Raw genomic sequence first — 21,987 nt, forward strand, 5'->3', positions numbered from 1 at the left:
TTCCCAACGGAGAATTAACTTTAACTTAAGCTTAAACAAATCACATTTGTAGCGAGCACAAAATTGGGAACTGTTCTTTTCATTTTTCGAGTTATGAACAAAATTGAATAAATAAAATGAGTAGTTAAAACTACAACTAGAAAGGTATCTTCGGCAGATCGAAACGCGAATAGGATTGAAAGGCATTTTCTTAAAGCATATACTATTAAAAAGCTTTTCACAACAAACATCTTTTCATAAGTATCGAGTCGTATACGTAATTAGTTAGTATGTAAGATTGTTGTTTAATTTAAATACAAAGATTTGCAATACTTATTCAATTTAGTGCAAAATATATGAACAGAAGCGAAACAGAAATTTAAAAAATATTTAAACAAATTAGGAAAAATACATAAAAGTGTCAAAATTTGATTGGATTAAGTATTAGTTCATTTTGTTAGCCAAGTTGCAGAGAAGTTGACTAATGATTGGTTAGTTTGCACTTCGAGTAGGAAATTCGTAGCCTTTCTCATTCTTTTGATTTATATGCCCTTTAAAACCTTTTTTTAACATTTCACTTTGAAGATATTATTATACTATAGTTGATGATAAAATGAAGATATTTTGAACTAAATTTTGAACTTTCTAGGCACTCCTTCCGCGACACAATTATAGACCACTTATTTGTTATAAAATATTCATAAATCCTTTATATATTTATCACAGTAACTTCCAGGTCAACCTGTTAGTCAATCACTTGCAACTCTTCAACTGTTGCTTGTTTAACTTTTAGTTGTTTTTTTTTTTTGTTTAACTGCCACAAATGTTGGCAACTGCAGGCGGAACACGTATGACAGTTTTACTACGGCAGCAAACATGGCTAATAATAATGATCACATTCGAGTACGAATACGAATACGAATACGAGTTCGCATTCACATTCGCAATGTTGCTGGTGCAAATATTTGGCAAGACCATTAACATAAATCAGTTGCAGCTTAAAAGCAACAGCAGCAGAGAAGAGGAACATTTACTGCCAGCTGCATACGTTTGTGACAATCAGACGAAACTAATTTTGCTAATAAGCCGCAGGGCAGAGAAAGTGCACTAGATACAACAAGGATAATCACTAACTCATTCCAAACACACACAAACAGAGAGAACAAACAAAACAAAGTATAAAATACTGTTGTGCAGCTGCCACTTGAAGAGAGAGAGAGGAAAGGAAATTGATTTCGATTTGGGATTTCCAAATCAATACTCGAAACGTATGTTTCGACTGACAGGCAACATATTCATATTCATATGCAGAACGTGCTTGTCTTCTTCTTCTGCTGTGCCACTTGAAAATCCCCTGAACCATTGTTGAAATGGGTGCTGCTGCCTTGGCATCGAACTCGCTCTCGAACTCGGAACTCGAACTCGAGCCTAACTGAATCTTGTTATTCATTTAAATCAAAGCCAAAGTGGTTGGACAGAAAGAAGGAAAGACAGACAGAGAGAGAGAGACATTGTGCTGAGCCCAATCTAAGGCAGCTAATCTGCATTGTCTTGTTGTAACATTGAAGAGAGACACATGTCGCATTGTCTTGAGCCTGCCAACCGCAAATGTAACTCGTCCATCTAAGGACAGGGACAGGGACAAGGACAAGGACAGACAACTTGGGTTTGGGGCTCTGCTATTGATAATATGCTTAACCACATCATGCGAAGAGTACGTCTGGGCTTTTGCGGAATTTTCACTTTTTATTGTTTAAGCTTTCAGCACAGATTGTACGGCGCATTATTGAAATCCTTTTTCGTGCGCCTTAAGGATAACCAGCGAACACACATCTATACAATTACTCCACCACACACTCCACACTCCACACTCTTCACTTAAGCTGCCATTGTTTTGCTTCCTCGGCTTGGGATTGAGATTGCCATGCTGCGGTGGCGTTTTCCGCACTTGAATTGTACAAAACAAAAGCCGTGTCGAGTATTGCAAAGTTATTTGAAAGCATTGATTACATATCGATGCCGCGCAGCTGAAATGTCTAGCCAGACGCTCAGCTCTCAACTCTCAACTCAACTCTCGCTAATACCACACACACACACATAGCAAACGTTGGTTGCCAGCATGACAATTGATATTTCCTACAATTTTCAAGGAAAATTCTGCCGGTATGTTGTAACATAGGCAGCAGCTTTTCCCGCGATAACGCAATGTTTATGGATTTCTTTTTCGATTTCTTTTCGGCTTTTCGCTTTGCCTTCTTTCCATTTCCGCTGCTTATCTGATGCTGTTGGCAACAACAATTTGTTACACTTATCAATTAGAGGTGCAGGACCTACTCTATTTTACTCAATTTCGATTTGCCAAGGATTACAATTAAATTAAGTATACGCACTGGATGCAAAGCAAAGCAAAGCGAGACAGATCTGAAGTTACGATAATGTTGGTGATTTTATTTGTGAACATAAAAGCGAGATAACCAAACAAAGCTGCCAGTTGAATCGAATGATGATGAGTTGACAAAGCATGTGACTATGAGGGAAAAAGCATATTAAGTATACGCATGGCAACGTCGCAAATTCAAAGGAGTGATTGAAGTGCGACTTTGAATGGAGTTTAAAAATGTAAATCAATTGTGTTCTTTCGCGACTATTTCGTGCAGTGTATGAAACGAATTTCAACGTGACAAAGCATGTGACTATGAGGAAAAAAGCATATTAAGTATACGCATGGCAACGTCGCAAATTCAAAGGAGTGACTGAAGTGCAACTTTGAATGGAGTTTAAAAATGTAAATCAATTGTGTTCTTTCCCGACTATTTCGTGCAGTGTATGAAATGAATTTCAACGTGAAATTCATTTACCATTCACAGCTCATTGGGTCAAGTCTTTAAGCAGATTTTGCAGCTCAGAGATTCAGCTCAGCGTGTCAGAATGAAAAATCGTGGAAATTTCATTAAGCTACGCGTAATTTTCGTTAATTTGTGCGTTAATTTAATAACATGTGAGTGCAACAGCAGCCGCCGCCCTTTTGGCATATGTAGACGCAGCAATGCATATTAAAGTCGCCCATAAGCAGAAAGGATGCAGAGATAGGAGAGCGAAAGAGAGAGGTGCAAGTAAGCGGAAGGAGAGCGGGATGCATTGCAATTTAACGCGCAATGTCCACGGATATCCGTTTAATGGCCATGAATACATAAATAATAAAAATGTATTTGTTTATTACACGCACACAAACTCAGCCTGAAGTCAGCTTACATGCCTTTATGCGAATTTATTTACCTTTGCAAATAAAATATATTGGCTATTTTTCTGGTGTTGTTCCATTCTTTTTTTCCTTTTTTTGTGTTGTACAGAATGCAATTTAAACAATACCCAAGTGTATTTATAATAAGCACAACAAAAGGCCATTAAAAAAACTATCAGCACGCGATGTGAAGCCATCGGCTTTTGTGTCAGCTTTGTCTCCTCCCGTTTCCCCTTTCTCTCTATCTCTCTTTTTTGGTCTGCGTGCACTTCCGTTTTCCTGTGGCTTGTTAAAAATTATTTAATTTTATTATATTTCAATAATTGTTTGCTGAATGAGAGCAGAGCACAATGCAGACCTGATTCTCTTGCAATCTCATTCCCTTTCCCCTTTTCAAAGTCTAATCTCGAGTTTGGTAAATTAAAAATGCCATCGGGTTAGAGTTGGAGTTGGGGCTGTTAACAAGTGACATCTGCATGTGCTCCATTTACACAAAGTGCTTAATCAAGCTGAAAAGAAAAGGACTTGAAAGCGAACATCATCATGGCTGCCTCGTTCGTTCGTTCGTTCGTTGGAGTGGACTTAGAGCAAGACTAAAGTGAAGTAGTTTAAAATTAAAAAGGACACATGATCCTGCCGATGGGCTGCCGGATGTCCGCGTATGTCCGAGTGCACTCGAGATTAGCAAGCGGCGGAGTATGCACTGGAAAAAAGACCAATTTCTGAAATCAAGAACATCCGATTCAAAAATTGTGTTCTTCAAAGAAATATGACTTTAATAACAATTTCTTATAACTAAGAACATTAGCCTGAAAAATGGCAAATTGACAAAATAGCACCAAAAAACTAGATTTAGATTAAAAAATTCTGTATTGAATAAAATTCCTTTAAAGATTTAGTCAAGCTTTGAGTGTTTTAGTTCATAGACCAGTTAGTCGAGCTGTTGCGAACCATTCTTTATCTTAGTCTAAGAAAGGAGGTACCGCATTTAAAAGCTGCGCAAATCGATGATAAGTATTTCGTAAGTAAATAAATAGTAGCAAGAAATAGTATAATGTAATACTTTTTTCATCTTATAATAAGATTTTTGGTCTTAAAACTATGAGATTTTGTTCTCTTACTAATAATCACTTGAGTTTTATATTCAATGTTCTTAAAATGATGATTTGTTTTCTATCATTAAGATTTTCATGTTCTTGAACCATTATCTTGATTTTATCACTTTTCTTTCAGTGTAGGAGGGACAGGAGAGTGTTTTCATTTGATTTGGCTTGTCCAAGTTCTCATGCATGCAGCAAACACTCACACACACATACATACACCTACAAGTGCTGTCTGCTGTCTATGTTGCCATTGCACAAACGACTAAATGAAGAAAGGAAGTGGAATAATTGCTATGCAGAAACGAGTGCAGCAGCAGCAGAAGCAGCAGCACATTAATGGAAACCGAACAGAAACCAATTGCCAGCGATGAACATTTTCTATGCGCTGCAATTGTTACAATATGACAATTGGCCATACAGAAAAGTTAAGCATCTTTTTATACGCTCAACTGAGCTGAGTATCTAAACAATTAATCGCACAGAACTATGCGGTCAGGTGGCGTATACGTAATATACGTTCTATTGATTGGCTCAGTCTCGCCATGGAGGGTCAACTGCTGGCAACATCGCGTCCCTATCTGCAGCTCTTCGCGCTGCTCACGTTGACACCGCCGCCCAGCAGCTTTGGCATGAGTTCACGGAGCTGGCAACGGAAGTTCTTGCTGTCGATCTTCTCACTTTACAGCTGCTGCATTCTGCTGCTCTCAGTCTGGGTTACATTCATCAATGTGGTTATACTTGCGATTGAGGTGCAAACCTTGGAGGTGACGGACTTTACAAACGCTTTGGGTTTGGTGCAGAAACTCTTTTACACGCTGCTGATGGCCACCAACTATGTTTATATGTTCATCCACTACGGCAGATTGGGAGACATCTACAGAGAAATAGCAGCACTCGAGAAAGACATCGATGGCACCTTTCAATCCTTTGGCAGTAAGTGCAAGCAGCCCAATTTCCGCATCTATATGTTTAAACGCATCGGACTGTGGGCCATATTTATTGTGCTCGTCTTACCACGTCTCACAATTCCTGTGCTCACGGACTTTATGAGTTGGCGCGATAGAATTCTCACCGAGTTCATCATAATTGTGCTGGAATTCAAGAGTATTGAGTACACGTTGTATGTGTTCTTAATAAGGGAATTGCTTCGCAGACTGCGGCATAAATTGCTGCAACTTCAACGGGAGCTGAGCAACTGCGAACAGCGTGCTTTGCTCCAGGCGCTGTGCCTGGCCATGAGACGCAACAAGCAGCTGTTGGGACGCATCTGGCTGCTTGTGGGACAACTCGAGGGTTACTTTCTACTCCCTATGCTGCTGATCTTTCTTTATAATGGAGTTTGCGTGCTGCACATTGTCAACTGGGCCTACATACAGGCGCTCAATCCCAACGATTGCTGTCGCTTCTGTAAGTGAAGAGTAACTCATTAATGATATATTAAGCACGCTAGCCATAGGTTACAACTTTGTGCCTCCAAGAAGTGTGTGTAACAGGCAAAAGGAGACTTTTCTGCTGTCTGTCCGTATGCAACACTGGATCTCTGATCGTCTACTGCAGATCGGGCTTCAGTTGCTTTGGCTAATATATTTTGCACTCTATGGTATATTTTGAAGTAGTGATATATCAAAATACCAAAGATAGCATTCGGCATATTTTAAATATTTTTATATATTTTGAATGTAGTACTATATTAATATACCATAGATAGCATTCGGTATATTTTCAGTATTCATATATCAATATACCAAAGATAGCATGTAGTACTAAATTAATATACCAAAGATAGCATTCGGTATAATTTTAGTATTTATATATTAATATACCAAATATAGCTTTCAGTATTTTTCAGTATTTATATATATTAAATCGAGTACTATATCAACACATCAAAGATACCGTTCGGTATATTTTTAGTATTTATATATCAATATACCCATGATAGCATTTCGGTATAATTTTAGTATTTTTGTGGTATATCATTTTCCTATATTTCAAAATTAATACCCCACTGTTTTGCTTTTATTCACAATATATATCAATATACCAAATAACGCAATTGGTATATTTTTAGTATTTTGTGGTATATTAATTCGAGTTGTCTTCAAATTAATACCGCACTGTTTTACTCTTATTCACAATATATATCAATATACTAAATATATCATTCGGTATATTTGTGGTATATTTTTTGGTATATTTTGAAATTAAGATCCCACTGTTTTGCTTTTATTCACAATATATATCAATATAACAAATATAGCATTCAGTATATTTGTGGTATAATTATTTGGTATATTTTGAAATGATAACCCCACTATTTTGCTTTTATTCTAAATGGGCAGCGGGTATCTCACAGTCGAGCTCACTCAACTTTACCATTTTTACTTGTATTAATCGTGAATTTATTGTAGATCGCGTTTTCTACTTGTTGATACTGCTGACGAATCTGCTGATACCCTGCTATGTCAGCCACAACTGCATCAGCTTGGCAAGTCACAGTTTATTTTACATACTGAACTCGCATTCTAATTGCAATTTGCACACAGTATAATAGTTTCGGTCGCATTCTGCATAATATACGCTGTGGTTGCGGTCGCATTACGCCGCAAGAGCTCAGCATGGTGGTCATGGAATATGCGCTGCAGCTGGAGCATTTAAAATTGCGCTTCACCTGCGGCGGTTTCTTCGACATCAATCTAAAATACTTTGGCGGCGTAAGTTTAATATGTGATTAATTAAAGGCACACTCTTCGAGTCTCATCGACTTTCGCTTCCAGATGGTTGTCACCATCATCAGTTTCACCATCATTTTAATACAGTTCAAGCTGCAAGCGTTGCTCGACACCAAACAGGCGGCTACGCAACGTAACGGCTAAAGCTTAGAGCTGAGAAAGCTTTAAGCTCTGCACTTAACATTACGGTTAACAGTTGCTGTTAAGAATAAATTTCTGTGGTTTTAAATTTCGTATTAAATTAGTTTATTCAAACATTTAAACTATTATTGTTTCAATGCTATTCAATGTCAGTTTCAACGATCAATTGTCATAGAGCTAAGTGCTTAACCTAATCATTTATATTAGACTTATTAAACATTTCATGTTTTTGTTGCGGTTGCATTACATTTGCGGTTGCAATTGCGGTCAGTTGTACTCATAATTAGTGAAGTGTACTTATTTGTTTGTTTGTAATTGCGACGTTCGGCTTATTGCTAAGTGCTCGATGCTTAGATGCTAAAATATTGCTTATCGCCTACTGCTAAATGTCTGCCTACCCAAAACCCACATCAGTGTTTTAATAGCTCTTTAGCTCGCTTACAACAACTAATCAAAATTTAGTACATGCTTTTTAATTGAAATGTTGAGTTTCGTACTTTTTTGTTTTGGATTTGAAGTTCTTCATTCAATTGATAATCACAGACTGAATAACTGGAATAACTTATGCTTACGTATATGTTGTATATATATTTAACTAGTTCAAAAATTAGCTATTTAAAAGTTTGCAAACAAACAAACGAACAAACCAACTGAGCATTTTCATAGTTGGAATCTCAACTGTTTTAACTGTGTGGAAGTTATAACCGCATTGTATAAAGTTTACAGTATAATTATATAAAGATACATGTTAATGCCGTTGGCAGTTAGATTTACAATTAGTTTAAGGCTTCATACACTGATTGGTTGGTTGCTTGATTGGTTGATGGATTACACGCAGAGATTGCACAGCGATAGGTGTGAGTACGGGTATAAGATTATATATTCAAATAGTGGTATAAAAATAATAACATACTCGTATTTTGGAAGGACACTGGTGGTCTTACACATAGTACATGGTACATGGTACATACAAGGTCTTACAGTCTACCGATTACCGTTTTACAGATTATCGATTCTCGATTACGGATTTCACTTGTCAAAACAGGTGCATTTGCTCGCCGATATAGCTGAGCAGATAGTACAAATAGATACATAGACACACTGTAGGCAGGAGATAATTCAGCAGTAGGTTAACTATTATCCCGTCCCATGCTTTCCGTTCTCGAACAGGCCTTTCTTGAAAAAAGACGACAGCTGTACGAGGGAGGCACGCGTCAGGCCCGGCCCACCGGGTCCCTCATAGATCGGACACTGCGGTATCTTCGAGCAGACGACGAAGAGCCGACGCAGATACAGCTCGAGCAAACGGCGACGATGCTTGGCCACCGGCTCGCTGTTCGAGGCGAAGAGTTCGCGACGTGGAAATGGTAAAGCAGAGATCTGCAAGGAAAAGAAGGCAAAGATTACAATTGAGAAATTATTGAAGTATTAAAGCAGACTTACCTTGGCCCCATAGCAGTGCTTCATGCAGAGATGCAGCTCACGAAAGCGACTGTAGCGACGCAGAATGTTGAGCTTACCATCTGGCAGCGCAATGCGCACCTCATACTCATAATGCGTCTGCTTGCCAGCTCCACGCATCACAAATGTGGGTATGGTAATAAAGTGTTCGCCCTCAGCTGTAAGAAAAGAATGAACTAAATGAGTTAAACTTCACTAACAAGCATCTAAGTATTGACTTACTGCACTCCCTTAACATGGACGGACACGATCTGGTCATGCTTGGCGAGTAGCCTTGCGAGTTGGAATCCTCCATGCTGGTGGGGCTCATCACACTCGAGCGCATTATTGAGCTGGCCATGTGACCGGCACGCTCCTCCGCACAGCATAAAGCATGCGCTTCTAGATCTTGCACAGACTGCAGCAGCTCCTGCTCCAATTGTATGTAGCTACGCTGCAAATCCTGCAAATCGGCAATCTGCTCATCCAACTCCGTCTTGTTCACATCCGATTCGAGGTTCTTCATAATCAACGCCTTTTGGGCCGCAATCTTGCGACGCTTCGCATGCAGCGGACAATAAGCTCTTGTTAGTCCCGGATAGCGTCCGATTTCGCAGGACGAACACGAACCAGTCTCCTCATCACTGGTGCGCATTTGATGTCGATGATTGGCTGCGACGCCATTCTGCAACAGAGCCTGATTACGACTATCCAAGCAGACGCCACTGTCGCTCATGACGGCCTGCGAGCTGGGCGCACTTCCGCTGCTTGGACCCGCCGTGCAGGTGCGTGAAGTGTCCTCGCTGCTGCCGGAGAAGTCGTCCTTGCGCGTATCCTCCGCCTCATCACCTGCATCGCAGGAGCAATTGCTCAGTGGCGACTGCTGACCCTCGGTGATAGTGGGCGAGAAGTCCGAGGGGAAAGTATCACATGTTTTATACGTGTCCGACTTGGACACATCGTCCATCTCATTGGAGCTCTGCACTTGCAGTTGCATGCTCTGCTTCTTGGTCTTGATGCTCTGCGCTTCCTTCTCCCCCTCAATGCGCTCCAGTCGCAAGCGATCCAATTGCGCCTGAATCTCCAGCATAGTTTCGTCTACTTTAGCTATTTTGCTGGTGCTGGCATTGAGTATGCGCTCCTTTTCAGCTATCTGTTCGTCCAATCGTCGTATTTCCTCGTTCTGTAAGTTATTTAGAGTGAGTAAAGAAAGTCTGTCTTTCATATGTTGAACAAACTTACATTTCTTCGCACTGTGTCCTTGATAAACTGCGCGGCAAACAAGTCCAGCGAGTCGGACACTTGCAACAACAACTCATCGTTGAGCGGCGTTCCCTCCTCGATCTTCATGCCCATCTGCAAAGTGGTTGCAATTGTTAGAAAACCAAACATTGAAGTAGCTTAGCAAGCATTAAACGAAATGTATTTAAAAATATAAGAATGTGTAATTAAATAAAAAGGAACGGCGCACAAACCTCGTCAAGTTTGCCACAATCATGCAGTTCCTGCAATTCTTTGGCTACATACTCAGAGAAATCGCGTTTCTTAGAGTCGAGCTGTGTTTGAAACGCAGTAATTTGTCTACACACAATGTCGATCTAAAACGAAAATGAAACGAACAAAAATAAACGCATAAGGAAACGAAAGGCCAAGACATACAAATTAAATCATAATTTAAGCACTCGAAAACAAGCTTAACAATTTCAAATTGAATTCATGCCGTAGAATAATTGGAAGGCTAAACGCACCTGAACCTTCTCGTTGTTCTTCTCCCATAGGAGCATGTCCTTGCGAGCAAGCAGCTCCTGTTCACGGCAATTCAACAGCTGCATGCCATCCATTTTCTCCAGTTCCAAACGCTTCAGCTCTGCTGTCAGTTTGTGCACCTTTGTCTTGTACTGATCGTGCATCTGAACACGTTCCTGAAAGTGATGAAAATGTGATTAAATGAGAACTTTTGATACTTTCAGTTTACTTACCACATTCAGCTGCTTGAGCGCATTCTCAATGGTGTCTAAAATCTTGCGATTCTCGTCCTGCAGCTCGGGATCATCGCGTGACATTGGACGCTGTGGATAATACTGGCGATCAGAGCGTTTGTAAGGCGATGAAGTGCTGCCCGTCATCGAGTCCTCATCCAAATTCACGCTGCAAGACAGCAAATTCTCCCTCGAAGAGGTTATCAACGATAAACGCGACATGTCCAGCTGCGAACGATTCAAATCCTTGCGCAGTTTCTCCGCCTCACTGGGATTATTGAAGCGAAAGATGTTGGTGCGCCCGAGCAGTATAATGTCGCCCTGCGATATCTGCTTGGGCTCGTCAATAAGATGCGCATTCACCCAGCACTGCGCTTGCGGACATGGATGCAATGTGGCCACGCCTCCTTTCAACACAATGCTGCAGTGCTGCGGTCTTATGCCATCGCCCACAAGTTCAATGTGCGGCGCCAGCTCGGCATCCTCGGTGCCAATGCATGTCTCGCCTTCTTTCAGGCTGTAAAGCGTCACTCCGGTTGTCACATCATTGTGTATGCCAATCAAATGGGGAATCTCCGAGTCGAGTACAACTCCCACGCCTGATTTACGCAAGCCAAGACTCTTCTGCTCCTGCAATATGGATTGTGCCACCTTCCACTTCTCCGTCCATTCCTCGGTGAGCACTTTCTCCTGCGCCTCCTTCTTTTGCAGATCAGCCAACACCTTAAGCGAAGGCTGCAGCGAGTGCTAAAAGAGAAAAGCAACAAATTAATAAGGAACTAAGTAATTCAATTTTAATTTACTTACAATATCTCCTGTCAGCATCGACTTGAGCTTGTTGATCTCCTCTCTGAGCTCGCGTATCAGCTTCACATTGGCATCTTCGTTTACAGTTGGCTTGTTGATGATGTTCTTGGCTCGATTTGCATAGCGCAACGTGCTCAACGTTTCGCTGTAATTGCAATCCGCTGGCGACAAAGCAGCTATCATAATGGTCTTGCTGTTGCCACCCAAACTGTCCTTGAGCAACCAAGTGAGAATGGAGTCGCGATAGGGAATGTATAGCACACGCTTTGTGCCACTGTTTGGCGTCGTTGCCAGCGAGGTAGAGTTGTGCATGTGAGCGGCGCTCGTCTGTTCCGCCAGCGCCGAGATGACGCTGCCCAGCGTCACCAGAGATTTGTTAATGTGGGCGCCCTCCTTCAGTCGCTGTCCCGTCGCTCCCGTGGCATTGGCGCGCTCACTAGAAGAAAGTAAAATGTATAAGTTAGTGATTGAACTTATAATCAGAGCTGTCAATTCTAGCTTCAAATTTAATCTGGTATTTTATGTTGATCGATTGCAGGATAACAACTGTGGACTACAAAGACGGTAATGTTGTTGACATAAATACAAATTGCGTCGCTAACTTTCATTTCTTAATCTGAACATATTTAACGGATTCATAATTAATATCACTCTTTTACAAATGGAACGATTTCGATTAAACAAATACATTTTGCTGTTGCTAATCGTGTTAAAGTAAAAGTGTTGCACAAATTGAAGTGTAAGCGTTTTAAATAATGCAATTTCTACTCAAATTTAATGAAGAAATACGTCTTGCTGTAGCCATTCAAATCTGGTTAGCATTAAAGTAAAAGCATTGCGCAAATTGCGGGTAAAGAATGATTTTCTCACTCTACACGAATTCAACAAAATTATCGTTTAAATTCATCAATTCAGTTATATAATTAATACACAAATTAAACGAAATTTTTGCCTATCTTGCTGTTAGTGTTTAAGTGTCGTTATCATTGATTCCTACTCTAAACGTGTTTAACAAAATTGTCATTTGAATTTATAAATTCATTAATCTAATTTCTACACGAATTGTACAAACTTATTGCCTAATTAAATGCAACATTCGCAGCTATTTAAATCCTATATTACACTACTTTTTTGTTGTCTACTTTTTGTAAATTGTTGAACTTTTTGTTAGCCCATCGCAAACATATAGTTTTGTCTTTTCAAAAGTTGCCAAAGTTACTCCCCGCTCTTCGTAACAATGGCAATAATTTCATGCTCCGCTTACGCACCTGCCAGCCAAGTCGACCAAATGGATCTTGGAGACTGTCTCGCTTGGCATGTCATTCATGAAGACGGCCTGCACAAATGTGATCGTGAAGATGGCGTGACTGCGACTGCTCGTATCATTCATATTCGTGCTCGCCGTGGTGCGATGTGCATTGCCCCTCGCAATGCATTCCTAATGCCAAAGAAGGAATTTCAATTAATAAACGAAATAAATTGTTACAAATTTCCATTTACTTCACTCACCTGTATCTCCTCAAAGTCGGACACTGCGTGCTGCGACAGATTCTCAACATAAGGCCCCAGGCTGCGATGTTCACGCACTCGCAACGCATGTCCTGTGCTCTGTGCTGCGAGCAGATCCTTGACACGCTCGTTGTAGATCTCCAGGTAACTTGCGTGTGTGCGATATCCGGTTCCCGACTCCTGGCCCACTTTCATGCGTGCAAAGAGCTCCTCGCAGATGCGCGGTATCAATCCAGGATTATTCGGGGTGCCCATCATGGTGAACGTCTTGCCAGAACCTGTTTGGCCATAGGCAAACACACAGGCATTGTAACCTGTCGAGGAAAACACAAATCACAAAAGGTCAGAGGTGGCATATCTAATGTTAATGTGAGGCAGTCATTGCATGCAACACGCTTGCAACAGATGGTGTGGTAGTTTAATTTTATGAGCCTAGGATTTAAGCTCGTTTTGCACGTAATTATTTCTCTCCGACGAGCAGTCGCAAATTTCAAAGGACAAGGTTAGACTGTCTGTCTCATAAAAGCAAAGATTGCAAGCGAGCTATCGAATTGTGCTCGAGGGCGCTCGAAAAGTCTTTAAAGTATTTTAATTATTTTTAAATTGAGTTGTGCAAATGCTTGAGTAAAAAGCAATTCCCCAGACAAAGTAAATGCTCTCCAATTACTGCAGCAAATTAACTAAGCGAAGAGAGTTGAATTAAGACCCCAAAATGCGTCTGTTCACAATAACAATAATTGCAGTTATTTTTTGGGGAAAACATTTTCAAGTCTAGACAAATTATTTTGCCATTTACTTGCATAATGAATGCGCATTTCTAAAATAAACCTCAGCAAAATATATGTCAAGATAACAAAATAGAAATCTGTCTGTCAAACTGAACAATAGAATTTCTTAAAGAGGTAATAAAGTTGAACTAATAAGCATGTCAAAACAATTGTAAAAAATGCGCTTTACATGAATAGAAAATGTACGGAAAATATTTCATTTAAAAACACGTAAAAATCCCTTGTTATTCATATTTAAATCTATGATTAATGTATTCTAAATATATTGAAAAACTATTTAACTATGGGATGACAAATAATGAAACGAAATTAAGCATTATTTATATGTTTGTGGTTGACAAATAATGCAATCTATATATATTTATTATATGAAAATAAAATATTCTCTTACATAATTATGTTTAATGAATGATTGGAATATAATTCTATCATTATATAGTTATATATTTAATAAATTTTAAGGAACTTTCTTATAAATTATTGAGGAATATTTCAATCTATATATAGTTGAATATATTTAAGGAAATATTTCTTTTTATACATATGGTAACGTACATACTTAATAAGTGGATGATAGAAACTCTTTCTATACTTATTTAATCTTATTCAAATTCATGGTTGAGAGAGAATCAATCATCTTCAAAATTCATTATTAACATTACTCTGCAGACAAAATCAATTAATTTTCTTCATTTCTCATGCTCAAGTTGCATTTTTTTTTATCAAAACTCAATGCCAAATCAAAGTTGGAGTGTTTAATCACACTCCTAGCTAATTGCGAACATAAAGATTTGACGTTAGCACAATGTATATACGTTCTTTAATTCCTATTTCAATATGACGTAGTGATTACGCAATTTTACGGATCGATTGTAAAACCTCTAATATGGTTATATTGAGAACAAACGTATAAAGAAATTAGCTAAATGTTGACTCACAACGTTAAGCGCATGATGAATTGTTGGTTTAAAGAGAGGCAGGTGTTGAATGTGATGATGAGGATGAATGCTGTGAGATGACGCGACGTTGCAAATAAAAACAATGTAAGAAAACTACAGTCGAGTGTGCTCGACTGTGAGATACCCGAGATGTGGTATTATTCTTAAAATATACCAAATAATATACTGCAAAAATACTAAACAAGTTAGAAAGAGATATCAGCTACCCATGTTTAATCAAAGCAAAACAGCGCATTATTCATTTTAAAATATACCAAAATAATATACCGCAAAAATACTTGAAATATACCAGATGCTATATATTGTACATACTGTGAATAAAAGCAAAACAGAGCGGTAATAAGTTAAAAATATACCAAATTAATATATCACAAAAATACTTCAAATATACCAAAGGCTACATGAAAACAAAATAGTGCGGTATTAATTTTAAGTTATGTCAAAAGCAATATACCACAAAATACTAAAAATATACCGAATACTATATTTGGTATATTGAATAGTACTACATGGAAAATATAACAGAGTACAAAATATACCAGAATGCCAGTCAAAGCTACTAACATTGATTTTAATCATCTCATCATCATCTCGGTTGATGGCTCTGATCAAGAATATATAGTATATCTTTTATAGGGTTGGAGTTGTGTACTTTTTCCTGTTACATACATTTCCTTGGGGCACGATGTTATGATACCCTGCTACCCTATGGGTAGAGGGTATAAACACTTTTACTGTAATTGCAGCTCAAGTGTCAGACTGCAGACAGTCAGATAGACAGTCCAAGAGACAGATGAGATGAGTCGCAACCAATGGGCGTTTAAGCACCTCAACAGCTTGCTTATTGTGCAGGGGACGACTCAGAGATTGCCTCTCGGGCCAAAACAACGTCATCCGAGACCGCACAAGTGGCGCAACAACAACAACAACAACAGCCAGCAGCATCAACGGCAGCGACAGCTACAATTGCTTAGCCAAGTTACTGCCGCATTTGGCCAGTCAGCAGCATGGCTCGAAAATGTGTGTGTGTGTGTGTGTGTGTGTGTGTGTGTGTGTGTGTGTGTGTGTGGACATCACTTGCAGTTTTGTTTTGTTTTCGTTGTGTTGTGTTGTCATTCCCACTCGACCAATCTTGGCTCGGGTAATTTGATATTGAAAGCGTGCCAACAACAACAACAACAAAAACAAAAAACAGCTGTTCCATTTCGCTTGGCATTTTATTCAGTCGTAGGCGAAAGTTAGTTTTGGTTTTTCGGCATAGTTTTTCGCCAGCAACAGCAATAGCAACAACAATAATAGAAATTCAGCTGTTACAGTTTACAGTTTTCTGCTGGTGGATTTTCCTCTCGAGGCACGAGTGAAAGCGCATAAAATATTACGCACTAGTGGAAATCTTCGCCAGGCACGTGACAGTCGTCAGTCGTGTCGACAATCAATCAACGCTAATCTCCTCTATTCCAACTCCAACTACAGCTGATAGTAAAACAGCCACAACTACATAGACTTTGCCCATATTACGTAGCCGCAGTGTTAGGCGGAAATTTGCATGATTATTGAGGCATAGACGAGCACGCCAAAAACGAGCAGCGTGTTTTTGCTCTTTATACCCGCTACTTCTAGGGTAGAAGGCTATTCTAATTTGTGCCCCATTTGGTATATTTGGTATAATCTAAATGAATATACTAATAATAACAATATAATATACTATATGAATATACTAAATATGGCCTTTGGTATATATTTAGTATTTTTGGCTAATATTAATTTAGTAGAACGCCAAAAGCGAGCAGCAAGTAGCGCTTTTTTTCTTGTTATACTCGCTATCCAAAGAGTAGAAGGGTATTATAACTTTGTGCCTCCTTTGGTATATTTTGCATTCTCTGGTATATTTTTAATGTAGTCGTATATGAATATACTAAATATAGTCTTTGGTATATATTTAGTATTTTTGTGATACATTGATTTGGTATATTTTAACATTAATACCACACTGAGCACGTCAAAAGCTAGCAGCGTATACTGTTTTTTTCTTGGTATATTTTGCACTCTATGGTATATTATTATATGTGGTCCTATATGAATATACTAAATAAGTATATTTGTATACTAAATTAATAGTAAGTAGCACAACAAAAGCGTTTTGCGTGTAGTCTTTTTTCTTGGTAAATTTCGAATAAAATACTATATCCATATACCAAATAAAGCCTTTGGTATATTTTCAGTATTTTACGGTACTTTATGAATATATGAAATACATCATTCTGTATATTTCTAGTATTTTTGGTATTTTGAATATTCGAAATTTGGTATATTTTCAGTATTTTTGATGTTTATTAATTTGGTATATTTTGAAATCAATAGAAATATATCATTCTGTATATTTGTAGGATTTTTGGTATTTCAAATTTTCGTAATTTGGTATATTTTTAGTATTTTTGATGTGTATTCATTTAGTATATTTTAAATTCAATACCACATTATTTAGCATTTATTCACAATGAATATCGGGTATCTCAGAGTCAAGCACACTCAACTCTATCTTTCTTTCTTGTTATTTTTAGACACGCAGCGAAAATTCGGGAAACATCAAAGAGCGCAAAAGCAAAAAGCAAAAGAAATGTAAACAAAACAGCGACTGACTGACTGACTGATTGTTCGACCGACTTGTCTCTTGTCTTGTCAATCTGTCAAAGTCAGGGGCAAATTGTTTGGGCTGAGTCATCTCAGTTGAGTTGAGTTGAACTCACCTTCGTAGGCACAATCGACGACATCGTTGCCCAGATCGCTGTACACTTGCTCTTGGGTGGCAAAGTGTGAATCCTCCGCATCGAATGACCAATACGAATAGTCAAATGTGAAGTCATGATGCGCTTCTCTTCCAGCATCGCGAATGGATTGCAAACGAGGCTTCACTAGTCGCGTCTTCTTGTTCTCCATCTCCACAATAAGCTGGGCGTCCATGTCATTTTCACTGCAAGAAATAGAAGAGAGAGAGAGGATGATTTGAGAGTGACATTAAAATACCCTGTAAACGACCTTGGACCCAAAAAATTAACAAGCAAAAAAGGAGAAGTATGGGAGAAACCAGCTTGTTGTCGTTTGTTAGCTAGCGTTCTCTAGGGCCCCATTAACTTGGCTCGCAACGACCTGGCCATAATAAATAGCGCTATTTATAAGCATTTTGCATGATCTGGAAAAATGCTAAATGACGCGCGATGTCGAGAATCCATAGGAGGTAGCAAATAACAACACAACAGAGAGAAAAAAAAAAAAGCTTTTCACGCGGTCACATGACTTTTCCAGGCAGCACACACAACAAAAGAAATTCCGGTTTTTGCTCAGCAAATCGTTAAATGAAAAACTTGATTGCTAGCACATAAAAGAAAATAGAGAGAAAAACAAGCAAAGGCAAATACGAGAGACTTTTCTGGTTGCCTCTGCGGTCAGCTAGAATATGTTTTATATTTTAGGGGAACCGGTCGGTATACTTGTACGACTTTTTTTGATATTGAGTTCATCGTGCAACACCCACCGCACGGTTGCATGTGCCACGCGGTTGCATGTGCCACCCAATTCGAGACAAACTTGCCGCCAGTTTGACTCTGTCAATGGCCCCCGAACACAACAACAACAACTCAGTATCATTTTATTACTAATTCTTGGCATTTCTACTTTTTATCTGCCTTCTGCGCTTCTTGCCCCCATTTGTGGCAACAATTTTAGGTCATTCCTCTTGCTGCTTGCTGCTCATAGACTGAATGCGCATCGCAGAGCATCGCATCGCATCGTCAGCTCAAACACACTCGTCGTATTCTCTCCACTCATTGCCTGCGAGTGGTTTTAATTTTTAATCTGTTTGTTTGCTTTGGCTTTGCTTTGACTCAGTTTATTGCGCACATTTCCCTCCCCTCCCCTCCCCTCGCTTTAGTTTGTTATCTCAATCTGTGGCGCTGATTTGTGCCTTCATTCCAACAAACCTCACACCACGAAACCCCAAACTATAAACACACACCAAACAGCGCCTTCAATTATGACCAAATTTGTGAGTCAGCAGCAAATGAATGAATCGCTTGCTGGCAAAACTTCACAATGAATATGGAAGTTGCTTGCAAATTGTTATTCGCGTGCATAAAATACTCATAATACACAGCTTACAATAATATATTTTTATACTACATCTTTTCCATATTCGCGTATGTGTAGAAATCGCAGCGAAAATTCGAGTTGAACTCTACATACTGCGCATCCGTATATTCAATTGTAATTATACTTATTTTGCTACGATTTTTTGCGAGCAACGTGCGCTCTTCCATGACTACACTGGGAGAAAAGAAGTGGCACAGTTTGGAAAGACATACTTTTTATGCAACATATGTGAATATATAATTTTAAGAGTGGTTTAAGATTGAGCTTTAAGTAAGATTTATACAACTATTTGTAAACTTCAATTGTAGGTGATAGGACTTTCCTTTATTATTTTTATAGTTCAATTCTTGTATAAAAATAATTCCTGAATCGGGAATACAAACTATAGTTTTAGATAGTTACTATTTTAAAATAAATTCTCTTTTAAGTTTTAGAAAAAAATCCCATTTTTAATTAAAATTACCATTGAATTGTAAAAAAAATACTTAAGGTACTTAAGGTATACTGGCATCAAATAAAAAATACCAACATATATGCTTTCTCTTAAAAATACTATTTCATAGTTAAGGTATTCTGGCATGAAATAAATAATACCAACATTTATGCCTTTACTTATGGAAATATATTTCAAAACTCGAGCTATTCGTAGTATACATCTTAATGTTTAATTATTCAAAATATTCAAAATTGTATCAAAATATTCCAGTGATAGATGTAAAGATATTTTATACACATTTTAGTATACATTCTAACCTGCAGTATTTTAATATCAAAATATACCTCACATAATTTTACTAAACTTTAGCATATCAAATAAAAATATCAATATATCTTAATGATATATGTCAAGATATTTTACACACATTTTAGTATACATTCTAACCTGCAGTATTTTAATATCAAAATATACCTCACATAATTTTACTAAACTTTAGCATATCAAATAAAAATATCAATATATCTTAATGATATATGTAAAGATATTTTATACACATTTTAGTATACATTCCAACCTGCAGTATTTTAATATCCAAATATACCTCACATAATTTTCCTAAACTTTAGCATATCAAATAAAAATCTCGCAGTGTATTTTATGTGTGACTTTGCGTTTGTAAAATCGATTAGATAGTAAGTGCTATCAGAGGCAACTACTCGAATATTTGAACCATACATCATAGAAACAAAAAAACACAATTAGCTATTAAAAACTATGCAAGCAATATTTAAAAAGCTTTTATTATTTCCTGTTTCCCGACAGACAACACAAGAGATAAAGTATTTTCTTGCAGTGCACAGCCTTTGCAAACAAAACAGCAAAAATGCTTAATAATATGTATTTGCATACAAGCATGGCTTCGTTAAGCATACGAGTGTGTGTGTGTGTGTGAGTCTGTTTGCATGTGTGTGTGTGCAGTACTAAGCTGAGCCACATTTGTGAACTGCTTTACATAGCAGCAAGCAGATGACCGATGACGTCATCAGCACTGCATGCACATTAGAGAACGTACGCAAATTGGGAGGAAGTGTGCGAGAGGGAGATAGATAGAGAGAGTGATATTCGCACCTGTAATCACAATTAACACAAAATGAGAGGCCATTAAAAGAAGCTAAATTTGTGTGTATATTGAATGTCGTTTTTTTTTTGTGTTTGCCACAATCGAATGAGATGAATGACATCATAAGAGAAGTGCTTCATCTTTTGTTGCCTTTGTTCGCCTGCTTTGTATGCGGGTTTAAGCCAAACAACAGCAGAAAAAAAAGAGCTGAAAAGTAACTGTGCCAAAAGCAACGACATGATAAACATACAAAAAAAAAGCGCTTGCTAGACGAGCGTCATAAACAACCGTAAGATTTTTCGGTTTAATGCGGCTTTCAAAGAGGGGCCAAAAACCAAAAAAAAAAAAAAACACACGCTGACTGCTTGCTCAACAAATTGTTGGCCAACAAAAATACAAGAAACAAGAACTTGGCAACGTCAGCAGCGTAACTGATTTTTTGGTGAATGGCCGCAGACTTTTTAATTTTGATTTTTTTATTTTATATTTTTCTGGGTATTTTACATTTGCGTAGTGTGTACTTTTTTTTAATTGGAAATGCGCAACAGTTGCTTACGAGGGGCGTTTTTTTTGCCGCCTTATCTAAGTGGAAACACTCGCCGCCCAATCCCAATTGGACTGTATATTGAAATTCTAATTCCTATACAAGCAGTTCACTCACCGTGAGTTAAAGGGGCGAACCCTCACAGCAACCTTGAGCGACGACATTTTGGGTGGTTGTTTGGCTCTGCTTCTAGTTGGTGTCGCTGTTGTTGTTGTTGTTGTTTGGCTCTGCTTCTTCCACTGCTTCTATTTCGTGTTGTTGATATTCCTTTTTCTGCAGCGCTATGTGGATTGTGGATAGGATGAGGGGGTGGGAGGCAGACGGTGTGTACAGTACGGCGACGTAATTTTGGTTTTTGTTTTTGTTATTTGCACACAACACAACACAGAAAACACACCTCGTTACGATATTTCTCGTTTTCTTGCTTTTTGTTTCTATGTATCTTGTATGCAGTATTTGCGCGTTATTATTTTTGTTGTTGTTGCTGTTGCTGTTGGCCTTGTTATTAGTTTGTTTTTCTTTTCGTTGTCTTGTGCATCGTTGTTTCATCGTCCGTCACACTTAGAGCAACAGCAACGAGCCAAGCACATAATAATAATAATAATGATTGTACACAATTTGATTCACTTGCACCTTTCATTGTTTATTGTTGCCCACAACAGCAACAGCAGCAGCAGCCACAGCTGCAGTCGACGTCGCTGCCAACGTCGCAGTCAAGCAGAGTCCAGCACTCACAAACACACACACACACACACACGAGCCCTCGAGATGTGAGTTCTGTGTGTGTCCCGCATATGTGTTTGTGTATTGATGTCAATTAAGATGTAATTTGCCTTTTGTATGTAATGTGTATTATAAAAAACCACTATAACTCAAAAGAAAGGGCCACTTAATTAGCACAATTGCGCCAGTTTGCGCATTACGAACGAATTTTGAAATTTTATGCACAATTTTTTACTGCATTTTGTGCGCGTTCCGATATACCTCATCACAAAATCTTCTTCTTACTGCTCAAAGTCCAGCGTGACCGCAAGACAGAATTTCAGTATGGGCTATTTTA

General features: G+C 38.4%; 2 protein-coding genes across 2 annotated transcripts; one reads left to right on the top strand and one right to left on the bottom strand.

Moving 5' to 3' along the window:
* Positions 1-868: 868 nt before the first annotated feature.
* LOC117574455 (putative gustatory receptor 98b) lies at positions 869-7,291 on the top strand. The gene is made up of 5 exons (XM_052006914.1): positions 869-1,027; positions 4,806-5,730; positions 6,735-6,787; positions 6,870-7,037; positions 7,101-7,291. The coding sequence occupies exons 1-5, from the start codon at positions 869-871 to the stop codon at positions 7,197-7,199; spliced, it is 1,404 nt and encodes a 467-aa protein (XP_051862874.1). The 3' UTR covers positions 7,200-7,291.
* LOC117573649 (kinesin-like protein Klp98A) lies at positions 7,278-21,932 on the bottom strand. The gene is made up of 12 exons (XM_034256969.2): positions 21,045-21,932; positions 17,426-17,649; positions 12,932-13,245; positions 12,691-12,860; positions 11,423-11,858; positions 10,616-11,362; positions 10,385-10,558; positions 10,112-10,234; positions 9,879-9,992; positions 8,880-9,819; positions 8,640-8,815; positions 7,278-8,576 (listed from the first exon to the last, which is right to left on the bottom strand). The coding sequence occupies exons 1-12, from the start codon at positions 21,089-21,091 to the stop codon at positions 8,334-8,336; spliced, it is 3,708 nt and encodes a 1,235-aa protein (XP_034112860.1). The 5' UTR covers positions 21,092-21,932; the 3' UTR covers positions 7,278-8,333.
* Between the last annotated feature and the right edge of the window lie 55 nt (positions 21,933-21,987).

The sequence above is a fragment of the Drosophila albomicans genome, chromosome 2R (genome assembly GCF_009650485.2).
Source record: "Drosophila albomicans strain 15112-1751.03 chromosome 2R, ASM965048v2, whole genome shotgun sequence".
Classification (NCBI taxonomy): Eukaryota; Metazoa; Arthropoda; class Insecta; order Diptera; family Drosophilidae; genus Drosophila; species Drosophila albomicans.